This window comes from Halyomorpha halys, unplaced genomic scaffold (assembly GCF_000696795.3).
Source record: "Halyomorpha halys isolate HHAL.00 unplaced genomic scaffold, Hhal_1.1 Scaffold489.1, whole genome shotgun sequence".
NCBI lineage: Eukaryota > Metazoa > Arthropoda > Insecta > Hemiptera > Pentatomidae > Halyomorpha > Halyomorpha halys.
Window position 1 is genome coordinate 17,496 of NW_027110713.1, and position 12,350 is coordinate 29,845.

Sequence of the window (12,350 nt, forward strand, 5' to 3'; positions counted from 1 at the left end):
CATGTTAAAATAAGTTTGGTAAAGAGTTATAAAAGTGTGTAAATAGCAAAATGTTATATTAAGTTTGGTAAAAGTGTGTATATTTAGTTTTCATTTCTTTGTTGTAAGCATAGTATTTTTTTTTTTTTGTTTTTGTTATTTTCACTTTTTGTTGTAGTTTACGAGGAATTGTTCGTAAACTGGCAGGGGGGAGTTATAAACAGAGCATAGGTATTATGAGTCTTAATACCTAAACTCCCCATGTAAACAAGCCAGAAGGTATATATGTAGCATTATACAGAGGAATAAAGCAGTATCTAAGTGAAGCTTGTGTGTCTCTTTTCGTGCCCCTGTCTTCCTTTTTTTTGACTCTTGAGTTCTGACTCATCATAACTTATATATATATATTTTTTCTATATTAAAAATGTTTACTATTTATCACAAAGGCAGAAAATATAGTTACACATATCGATAAATAACATAAGAGAAAATGAATGATATAATTAACTCAAAGTAAAAGTAAAGAAAAAAAGATGAAATAAAAAAGGAAAAGAAAAAGATTAAAGATCATGGCCAATAATAACAAAAAAAATTTATTACTATCATGTATTTTATATTTACAAAATATGTATTATAAAAATAATAGGAAACTGTTTAACTAGTTTTAGTATACTGTCCATCTAATAACCCAATGCAATTTGGCAGCACTGCTTCTTAAGTAATGCGTTTCTCTTCTCTATCTCAAATATTACGATATGAAAATAATACTTATAATATATTATAATAATTATAATTAATAATTGATTTTTTTTATACAGTTATCAGGTTTTAGCATTTTGATTTTTGCTTACAAATTTATTTCAAAAATATTAGCTGATTCTTATGCTGTTTCTGACCAATAGATGAAGTACGTATGGACGCTGATCACCCAGAAGAGGCACAATGTCTATCGTGAACTTACTCCAATGACTCGTGTTTACACCAAGCTAGAAATGGTACTCTTCTCCTTCAGCATCACCGTCGGAAAAACCTTTTTCTACAGGATACCCCTCTGCGTCCTGCAGCACGGTGACATCCTAATGCTCTTTTGGATCATGTACTCTCCGATACTCTACATAACGGGTAAGCCAGGTTGTCTAGTTATTAGGATCCGTCAATATTACAGCACAGACCATCCTACAAAGCAATTACAGTATATTATGTGGTTCCTTGGTTAAGTGGTTTATTTAAACTAGAATACTGGATAAATCATAAAAAGAATAAAAAAAGAAATCCCCGGAGCCGTACTGACCGAAACTTATTCTCACTTTTTCATACGAGAATACATCACTTATTGATCAGACCACCCAGACAACACTTCCCGGGCTGGTTCCTGAATCCTTATCCCATTCCCTTATTCCTTCCAATTAAACTGATGCTAAGTTACAGCCTTAGTCAGCTGTTATTTCAGTGCCGGGTGCCCCCTCCATCTTCATCTCGGCAACCAGTGTAATTTCCCGTTTCTCCCCGGCTCTAGTCCGTCCGCTTCATCTCGGCAACTAGAGCTGCACCTAGCCTATTCAGCTTACTGGTCCGTCCGCTTCATCTCGGCAACTAGTAAGCTGGCTCCTATCATGACAGTTCTAGTCCGTCCGCTTCATCTCGGTAACTAGAACTGTTACTCTGCCTCAGACTCTCTCGCCTAGAACTCCTATACCTAGTCAGTGGTCAGGGCTCATCCCCTGGCACGGCCTTCCTTTCTAACTATAAATGAATACGCCTTGTCGTGGGCCTTCTGTAAAGAGATATAAGGATGGAGAAATCGCCTAAGACCAGAAAACCCCGACACAGTGTTAGGTGATCGAGTAGATCAGCTGATTGAAGATGTATATATAGAGGTACGGAACAAGTGAGTTGGCCATCCCTATCTCTCTTTATCTTTTTCAGTCTTTGAGCTCACAAAGGTTTAACTGCTATACAATACACCATTAACATTTCAACTCGCCCTTTCCATGTTACTTTTTCAGCTGTATACTGTCCTGGTAACAACCTTTCTTATAATCTTGATTCCTTATTCCAAAACCTTGGAGCGCGTCATTTCTAGAGAAGACTTATGGACGATGGGTATGCCGAACATCTAACTACCGTGGAAACATCTTATCCCGTGTTTCCACCACTAATACCTATTCTATTCCTTAACCTCAAATCCTACATACTGGCCAAAATCCCTCAAAAAGCACCCCGACATTCCAGACATATTTATCTCCCCACAGATTTCATCCTCCCAAGCCATTTTTGAATCTCTGGATGACCTTTCATGAGATTATAGTCCAGTTCTGCTTTTTTTACATTCAAGCAACGTACAAAAGCCCTTCACTCCTTTATGGATCACAGAAAGAGTTGACCTGGTCAAATTTAGATGTGACTTGGAAAATAAACTGGACTTAAACTTCGACTGAAGTCAAAACATGATATTGTATATATAATACATGATATAATATGATGGAGGTGTAGGAAAACTCACAGCATCAATAAGGGCAAGTATAAATGACAACACTTCGACTAGCACAATTACTTACAATATATAAAACCTGCCACAGCATATTTGTATGTTATTAAGGGATAAACTCAGAACAAGAACGAAGTCGCATAGGACCAGATATCCAACTGACAAAACGTATCTCAACATTTACTTAACTTTACAGAAAATCTTACTACTACAGTTAAATCATTATAGAGGACTACTAAAAAACTGCTGAATTTCGAAGATTTCAACCACCCACTTCTTACCGAATCCCAAACCTGAACTAGCACTAACGAAGCAAAAGCACAAACATTCGAACAACACCTCTCTAACACCTTTATTCCACATCCTGACATTCTTAACCCGATTTACCTTGAATGTATTGAAGCAGAACTAAATATTCCGCTCCAAATGATTCTCTCACCGAAAACATTTCATCCTTCAGTAATATCCAGTATCATTCATAGGTTACCTACTCGCAAAGCTCCTGGATACGATCTAATAACATCCCACATCCTAAAACTTCTTCCTCGAAAAAAGTTCTAGTACTGACCCTCTAGGACGCCGGTACACTCCCGTGATGGAAGTGGGTTGGTGCATCAGCACTTGAACGGTGAGATGACTGATCCGCCCATCTCGGATGGTCAGAGGTGGCGGGATCTTCTTCCAGCGGATGCCAGGAAAAGCCATCCTATTCCTCACCTACATATATAACGCCGTACTCAGTTCAACATTTTTTCCCGACACATGGAAATTATCTGTAGTTAAATTGATACACCCACTCCAAAAAGCCGCCAGAATACCCATATTCCTACCGAAATGGTATAGTGCGGGAATTTTTTTTTTCAATGTAGAACAGACTTATTTTTTGTATTCCCCTCCCTTGTCATTTCTGGCATACGAGGTGCGGCGGCAGTGGTGGAGTGCGCTAGGGTTTGCGCATCCCGCTGCTTCCAAAAATCAACAACTTTTTATTTTTCAAAATTATTATTACAATAATAATGTTAGGGGGTTCCTTTTAATTTTTATTGGGAACAATTTTAACTGTGGTTCAGCCCAGCGCGTTAAGCACCTTACTGGTGGGGCTTCTTGTCCACTGCACACGTCCGAGTGCCTCCTGCAGTTTGCCCGTCTGGTCCAGCCCACCTGGACTCAGTCTGGCTCGGATTCCTCTTCTTCCAGTGGCCCGCCGATGTCAAGCCCTTCTCATTGTGAAATGAGTGGGGCCTACCACCTCCTTCCACCCGTAAATGAACTCCCTGAAGAAATTATAATTCTCTTCCTCCATCAAAGGGGGGAAGTCCGACTCGACGAGAGTGAAAATCAAGGTCTAGAAAGACAGCCTGACTCGATTCCTTCCATGGCGGAGCAATCTGCTACTACGTTCTGGTGTTTCAGGAACTCCGCACGTGGGGCACCGAGGGTCTATATTCCAGCTTTCCCAGGAACCCTCTGTGTCCTGTGAGGATCTGTGAGACCCAATAGTCTGAGAGGGCCCAATTAGCCTTCAATCAAGAAATTACGGTAGGGAATAATTTTCTCAAAGAAGCGCCCTTCTGGCTTGCTACCCACCGTCCATTCCACTCCTCTATTGAGTCTCCCCGCAGCATTTACTTCCATAAGTTTGGGGTGTCACCGATCTACTCCGGAGTTTCTCCGTTAGCGCTTCAAGCCCCTGACAATTTATTTCATATTTAAGGACATCCTCCCTGAGGATGAGATCCAGAGGCATCGGTCCGGCCAGCACTTGCACCACCTCATGTGGCACCGTTCTGTATGTCTTCGTTACCCTTAGAAAAGCTAATCTCTGTATGGTGACCAGTCTCCTCTTCTATGCCTGCGTGAGGTTTCGGCTCCACGCAGGGTATGCGTACCTCAGAATACTCAGAATCACACCTTTATTTATAGTCAACCTGAAGCCCCAAAATGTACCCCCTATCCTGATTAATCTATTGAGTGACAGGTCCTTTGGATACACCAGGTGAGTGGCATCAAATCTTCTCCTTATCCTCACACCAAGATATGTCACTTCCTAACCCATTCTAACCCTCTCTCCTTGGATATCCAGGGTAATAGGATGAGCCCTGTCCGCGGAGCTTCTTATGAGTATGGCTTGAGTCTTTGCAGCTGCCTTACTCAACTTCCCCTTCCCGCACCTCTCTCCTACGAGACTGGCGCACCTCTCCGCATCTGTCTTCAGTCTGGCTCTACTGTTCTTGGCCACGATGACTGCCAGGTCGTTGACGTAGGCCGTAGCAAGGAATCCCTTGTCCTCTTGTTCCCCCAGAAACTTATCGAATATAAGCTTCCACAGAGCTGGACCTAGGACCGAACCCTGCGGACATCCTGTTTCGATTTTTCTCTCGACCTCGTTACCCTTTATTCTATCACTCCAGTTATTGAGGTAACTACCTACAAGGGAGTATAGATTATTGCAGGTGTCGAGCTCTTGCAAATGCTAGACTAAACGGGGCCACCAAATGCTGTCGAAGGCGGAATCCGATGTAATATAGACTTTTGATCGAGTCTGGCACTCGTAATTTATCATCTTCAGTTCCTTTCTCACTGATAGATTATTCCAAGTAAACAGCAATGGTTCCTATTCACCCCTCTTCTCTTAGTCCACTGGTCTTCCTCAAAGTAGTATCCTTCCATCCTCTACTATCCTCACCTAGTACACCATTGACACATGTGTGCTCGCTGTTAATAATAACCCTTTAATTGCATCCTAAACTCTTCATTCCCATATCGCAGCCCTCGAAGAATGGTGACGTGATTGGAGGATTGAAATAAATCCCATCAAATCAAATTTTCCCTTAGTCGTAAACCTACGAACCTATCCGTATTCTTTGAAAATGTTGCTCTTACCCTGTCGAACAAATCCGCTACCTTGAGCTGCAACTGGTCCAACGACTAACCTGGAATCCTCACTTAAGACTGAAACGACAGGAAACTGCACGTCGATTCCTACTATTACAGCACTTGCTAGACAAACGGTCTAAACTTCCAATTCATTACAAAATACTGGTCTACATGACTATAATAAGGTCAATCTGAGCATATGGATTTGGGCTTTGGGGCTCCACTAAACCTTCGAATTCCTCTCCTGTTCAATCGTTCTATCCAAAATCCTTAATGCTCCTTTCTTTGTCACAAATAAATAAATTGTCAGGAATTATTTTCTTCCTGCCAGGTCCAGGAAGACCTTAATATTCCGTATGTAACCAATCCAGTCCGAACCAGATATTCCTTTCATTATAAACTCCCTAACCACCCAAACCCATTAGTTTCTAACCTTGATTCCTCTTTCATTCCTGACAATCCTCCAAGGCGCCTTAAATGAAGTTGGCCACGAGACCTTCTAATGTAAAAACGTAATTAGATTGCTACCAATTGGTTGTTTCTCTACACGCCTGTATCATTTCATTATAAACTTACATCAAATTTACTGGTTGTATCATAATGTACAGTTGTAAATTACAATACAGATTTTTTAAAAAATGGTGTAAAAATCGTATCGTTAAATTTTAGCAAACTTAGAGGTATCAAAAGGCCTGCATATGTAGTTTAAGTTTACCAAACAATTTCAAAATTGCAAATCGATTATTTTGTTCGGTTGTTTCTAGGGGCCGGCACGTTGAGTTTCGGTTTTCAGGAACAAATCAAAGGTCGCTTGTGCTGCATCCATATGTTTTTTGTTAGTAGCATTGTTTTAGAACTGCCAATAGATAATTATTTTTGAGAGAATGACAATTATTCCAGAAAACATTATTCGGGAGGATAAAACTGATGAGTGGACCAGGTAGATGGCAAGCCTGTGAAAGAATTCCCCACCTCGGACTATTGTACCACACAATTGGGTATTCAACGTAGGCCACCTTGGTGATAACCAATGTTGCTGCTTATTTAATAAGGGCAAAAATCAAAAGATAGCACCTGATTATTACCGTTATTCAAAATTCCCACTCTAAAGTAATCATCCCTTTCACCTCTGATTTATGTAAAATAAAAAAAAATATATTGATTGTTAGTGTACATATGTGTACAGTGACTATACTAATGATGCCTATACACCCATGTTTTTTGTATGCAGATAATAAGATGAAAAATATTTGCTAAAAGTTTTAAAAACCAATTTTAGAAGGAAAGGAGACAGTAGAAATAAGGACGAAACTGAATACAATAATAATGGTGTGGGTTTTTATTATCTTTAACCTTAAATTACTCATTGCTAGAGCAATATAGTAATGATATATAATTATTTATAGTAATTTTAATATTCCGAGATAGAGATAAATATGATGAGTAACAGCGATTTCAGTATGGAACAGTTTGTAGATATCTTAATTTTTATGCTTCCCCACAGCCGGCTGCTTCGCCGAGATGGCAGCCCTGATGCCCGCAGCCGGTGCTCACTACCACTACTGCTACAGCACCATCGGAGAGATCGTTGCCTTCTTAGTAGGGTGGCATCTTATCTTCGCATACACCACTCGTAAGTACATATACATATATCTGTGTTACAGAGATTTCTCCATGGTGCCCTAACACATTGGGTTACTATAACACACAGCAAACCAATCAATCCAAAATTGCATATACTACAATACAATTTTTTTTTTAATTTTTCTAATAATAATTATCAATAAAATAAATACAATACATTTTTTTGCTTAACAAAAATTATTTTTCTATATACATGTATTCGTTTACCCTTTCTCACTCAAAACCAAATAACAATTTACCATTCGTCAAACACATTGCACCCCCTTTTTCATTCCTTCATAGCTCTCCTCTCCAGCGATCCGCAAAACCGTTCGATCAATTAAGCAAATTAACAGAAATTATCAATAGATAGCAACGCATAAATAAAGGAGAAACAAAACAATCACAGTAGTAGAACAGTTTAATAAATAAATTCACTAGAACACGCTTGACCGTGTATATTATTAATAAATGGAATGGGGGTACAGTAAAAAAAAAAAAAAACTCAAATAGTGACAACTATTTTAATGAGCCAACGGTTCGTCCCACGTTGCAGGGCTTCATCAAGGCTAAAAGAAATACAAAAGCTTAACATAAGTAAAAGAAATTAATGGAAAATTACAAGGATATAAAATGAAACGTAAAAACAAATAAGAAAAATAATAGGTATATGAACAATAATTGAAAACGGAAATAGCAACAGATAAAGAGAAGAAATATAAAAGAAAGTACAAACTAAGAAATGGAAAGAGGGATAAGAATAAAATCAAGAAAAAAGTAAGAAAATGAACGAGGCAGAATTCATACCTCTTTTGACAGAAGTCAAAGTCAGAGTGAACCGTTTGTATTGGGAGGAGTGAGAATGGCAGTTAAGTACGTTACATTTGAAAAAAAAAATTTAAGTAAACAGTATAGACATGTATTAAAATGAGATAAACAATAAATGATAATATAATAATAATAAATGATAATATACATAATAGAGGGTGAGAAGAAATATATAAAAATACAAAAAATTAAAATTTACATAGGAAGAAAACAAAGAAGAAATAAAGTAAAAAAATGGGATGCAATACACATAAATGATACAGAAAGACAATATACCAAATGAATTAGTATACAGAGGTATGTAAATATATAATAGAAAAATTAATAATAAAATAATTAATGTAAGTATTCTTAAGCTGTGACATATGAATATAAATTAAAAATAAGATACATAAATATAAAAGAAAAAGGATGGATAGTAGCTATAAAATATAATTGAATTAAGTATTGGGTAAGAATTTAGAAAATAAAAGACATGACAGGAAAGTGGGCTTCTGAAATGCAGAGTGAGATACAAGAAGCATTATGAGGGTTTCATAAAGTTCAAAATGTGTCGGTATGTCAGAGAGATGCATTATTGACTTTATGGTTGACGGATTTCTCAGTTAAATTTATGTGAACGGACTCTGAGATGAGACGTTTTTTATGGTTGGGAACAGTAGCAAGAATTGATGTATTATCGAAATTAAAAGCATGGTTCAGGTGTAAAGCGTGTTCTGACAATTTAGAAGCAAATTGGGGTTACAGGAGTTGATAGAGGTTATGTGCCGGGAAAGGCGGTTCTTAAGTTTATTCTTAATTTCGCCGATATAGAAGGAATTGCAACATGAGGTAGAACAAAATATCCGGTAAACTACATTGGAACGGTGTAAAAAAGGAATACGGCTTTTAATTTGGAAAAAGATAGGAAATTTTCGTTGTGGGACTTCAAGCCAAGCCGTAGGGTGGGAATAGTGGATCTTAGGAATTTTTGAACATTGTCAGAAATAATGGAAGGGACCGCCGTATTGTTACGTCACCGGAACTTTAATTCTTCACGTGTCATTACTCCTACTTCATCCTCTCTAAATTTATCATCTCTTCAAACTTCGTCATCTCTAACTTCTTCTTCTGATCTTCTTATCCCCACTGATGTGATCTCAAATCTACTACCTTACATTGCCCGTTCTTAACGTTTTTTTCGGAATTAAAATTAAAATTCCCTGTTCATAAATCTAATTTTAACACCCTGTGCAATCTACAGAAGCGCCTTACAGATAAAATCCAACAACGTATTTTCCCTCTGAAGTGCAGAACTTATTCAGTTTTCCAAAATCTATTGATAATTCGTTTAACAATTTTTCCATCCCCTCTTCTCTACGTTCCAAATATTGTCATTCTTTACTCATTTTTAAAAAAATCGCTTTTAAATTTTAAAATTAGGGAAATCATTAATCAATTTTAATTCCTTATATGAAAAGTTTCTAATCTCACACATTTACTCACTTCCATAATTGGCAAAAATAACATGTCCCTCCTCAATAACAGTAATCAAACAATCTGTTTATCTATCCAGCTAAATAAAAAACGTTCTCTGATTTCCAAATTTGATAATATTTATCGGTTCAGGTTAAGCATTTAGTGGCGCCTTGCCCGCGCACGAAATCCTTCGAATGTGGAGTAGAGGTACATATAGCCCGACAATTTCCCTTTATGTATCGGCGGAGGGAACAGAATCAGTCTGAATCCATGGTGATCAACGCACAGAGATTACAGAGGAGGAAAATCTCTCGATGGACAAATGGATCCGCGAGAGAAGCCACCGAATCGTCCGAGACCTCGGAGACAGAAAATTAAGCAGGAGACTATAGACGAGAGAACAGCCAGCAAAGCAAGAGGAGGACTTGGAAATAACTGTAAAAACGTCGCACAGTTAACAATTAAAGCTTCCTGCAACGACAATATCATGGTGTACCGGAGCGTACTCAGCTCCCATCTGGAGGGCAATATTGCAAAGTTGTAAAGTTTTTTATAGTTTATATAGTTTTTTATTGATATTTATTTGTTTTGTTTTTTTGTTAATTTATATTTTATTTATTAAGAAAAATTATACTATATGAAGAGCTTCACGCATCGTGTTATTAAACAAATCAGTAAGTTGGGCCACTCTACTTTAATGACCGGGTAGAGGCTGCGAACGAATAAGTTTTCAACATAGATGGATAAAATAATAAGTACACAATAAGACGTAGGGCTCCCCCGATGACAGGCGAGTAGATAAATGTGGACTTGACCTCCAGCCAGCTGGAACCTGAGAGGTGGGGGGCTGCATGTCCGTACCTTACTGCTGATATTGTCTGGTCCAATTTTCATGGAACTTCATAGGAGATGTTCCCATAGTAATAACTTATAAATTCAGGGTTCAGTGCACTGAAATTTGGATAAGTAGATGGATAGAAAGAAAAAAGAGCAATTTAAAAGGTAATTTGTAAATATAATAAAAAAAATTTAAATGTCAATAATCATTTGACATATAAATGGTTGTAATTAAATTTGGCTTGATCTCGAAAACATTTTAGACGTGTAAACAGTTCTAAATTAATGAAGTGAATTTATATATATTTAAATATTGATTTTTTTTTAAGTATTTACCTTCAACTTTAGATTTTTAGATTCTATAAATTTTTACTGATTATTCATGTTGATATTTTATTTACCTCGCTCACGTTTTCTCGATTGAAGATTTTGACGTTGCTTATTTGATATAGTCTAGTTATAAATTCTTTATTGTATCAAGTTTTGTGATTTTTTTCATGCAGTCACATTGAGCAGATGCAAATTATTGGGTGAGTTCATTGATCATACGATGCTGGACGGGTGGGTCTCCAACAACCTACAGTTCATGGAGCAAACTGACTTCTTATTCTTCCGCGTCCGTGGCAACGTTGATATCATCAGCCCGCTCTTCACAATCACCATGGCATGTGAGTTCAATATATGCTTATATTACATTTATTCGTAATTGTATTAAATAATCTTGTACTAATTATGCATTAAATGTTGAAGAAATAAGTTAAATATAATTGAAAAAGTATAATAATTAATTATTTTGAGTGCAGGTCTTGACCGCATGTATGACAGTTTTGTAAGAGATCCATGAGTGAGGTTGAAACCATCTGCTAGGTATCTGAGGCTGGGCAATGAGGAAGTACTTCCTTATGGCAGCGCCATTGATGGTAGAACACCCTCTAAGCTTGAATTGTGTTTCCTCTCCATTCTTACTTCCATCAATTAAATTGTTCCCCAATCCTTATTCCCAACAATTCTTGCTGAGCCTTTTCTCCTTTAAACATGTTTGATAAAAACTTCTTTTAGAAGGAGACCCAGAAGCTCTTTAACTAGGACATTGCCTCATGAGATACTGTCTTGGTTGCTTCGGTGACCCGCAACAGAGCCATATTCTGGATAGGTGCTGACCTATGCTTCTGACGATTAGCGACTCAAAAATAATTTAATGTTATTTAATTAATTACTGAATAAAGGTTTCAGTAAAGTGTGCTGTTTAAAAGTTATAGGTCAGAAACCGAATAAAGAGTGACTGAAACTGAATGAAGTTTTCCCGCAGTCCCTCTGCCCTAGTTTGGTCTGAAACTTGGTATATGATGTAAAAAAAATATTAAAACCATTACCTATTATGGTTACCTATAAAAAAATATTAAAACCGGAAACACAGGTTAACTGGACTAGTATGTTGACGCAATATTTGTTTAATCTATTTGAAAATATTATTAGTTTATTTATTGTTAATTTTTTAATTTATTATTAGTTTATTGAAAGCATATTGAAAATTAAGAACAATTATTCAATAAACAACACGTAGGGAGACTTAGAACCACAAATTAAAACAATTATAATAACATTTCTTACTACTTTTCAGGCTTAAAAAAGTTTACTATCGGCCGAATTATTTTATTTTTTTCAATTTTGATGCTAATTCATTACTATTTGTTAGCAACAGACGAATGAGGTCAGAAGTACCACTTAGATAGTAAATAAATTTAATAATTACAGCTACTACTTCTTAATCACTAATAGGATTTTAACAACAATCATATCATACACAATGAGTGGAGACATGTTATCCCTAACAGTAGTGCCTCTCCTAGGGAGCATGAGTGCCTTTCTGGCAGTTTTATCTGCGAGCTTGTTGCCAACAATAGCAATGTGGTTGAGACCCACATGAAATTTATGGAGTTATCTTGATCAGGTGGTTTTAAGAGAAAAAAGATCGGATTCTTATGATGAGTGGATGTTCGCATGTTTCTCAAACTTTTTAGTGAGTTCTAGAAATTTGAAATTGAGCTATTTCATTATTCCCTTTTGTGTTATTGGAAGGCGAAAATGGAGGTCCGTGTGGAGTAGCTAGTCTCCCATCGGGCGCCTCCCCAGGTGGCGGATAGGGGGATTCTCACCAGATATGGCAGGAACCGGGGAAATAAAATACCCGGGGTGGACCAAAACTAGAATCAAATCCAGACGCGACGGTTCCTAGAATAGGCGGCGTACTGGTCAGCGT

General features: G+C 37.3%; 1 protein-coding gene across 2 annotated transcripts in view; it reads left to right on the forward strand.

Moving 5' to 3' along the window:
• Positions 1–12,350, forward strand: part of LOC106683492 (high affinity cationic amino acid transporter 1) — a 51,213-nt gene that overhangs the window by 5,073 nt on the left and 33,790 nt on the right. For both annotated transcript variants that reach the window (XM_014424993.2, XM_067048833.1), the window contains exons 2-4: positions 882–1,101; positions 6,849–6,977; positions 10,594–10,758. In XM_014424993.2, the coding sequence (XP_014280479.1) occupies positions 882–1,101; positions 6,849–6,977; positions 10,594–10,758 (514 nt within the window). The remainder of the gene's footprint in view (positions 1–881; positions 1,102–6,848; positions 6,978–10,593; positions 10,759–12,350) is intronic.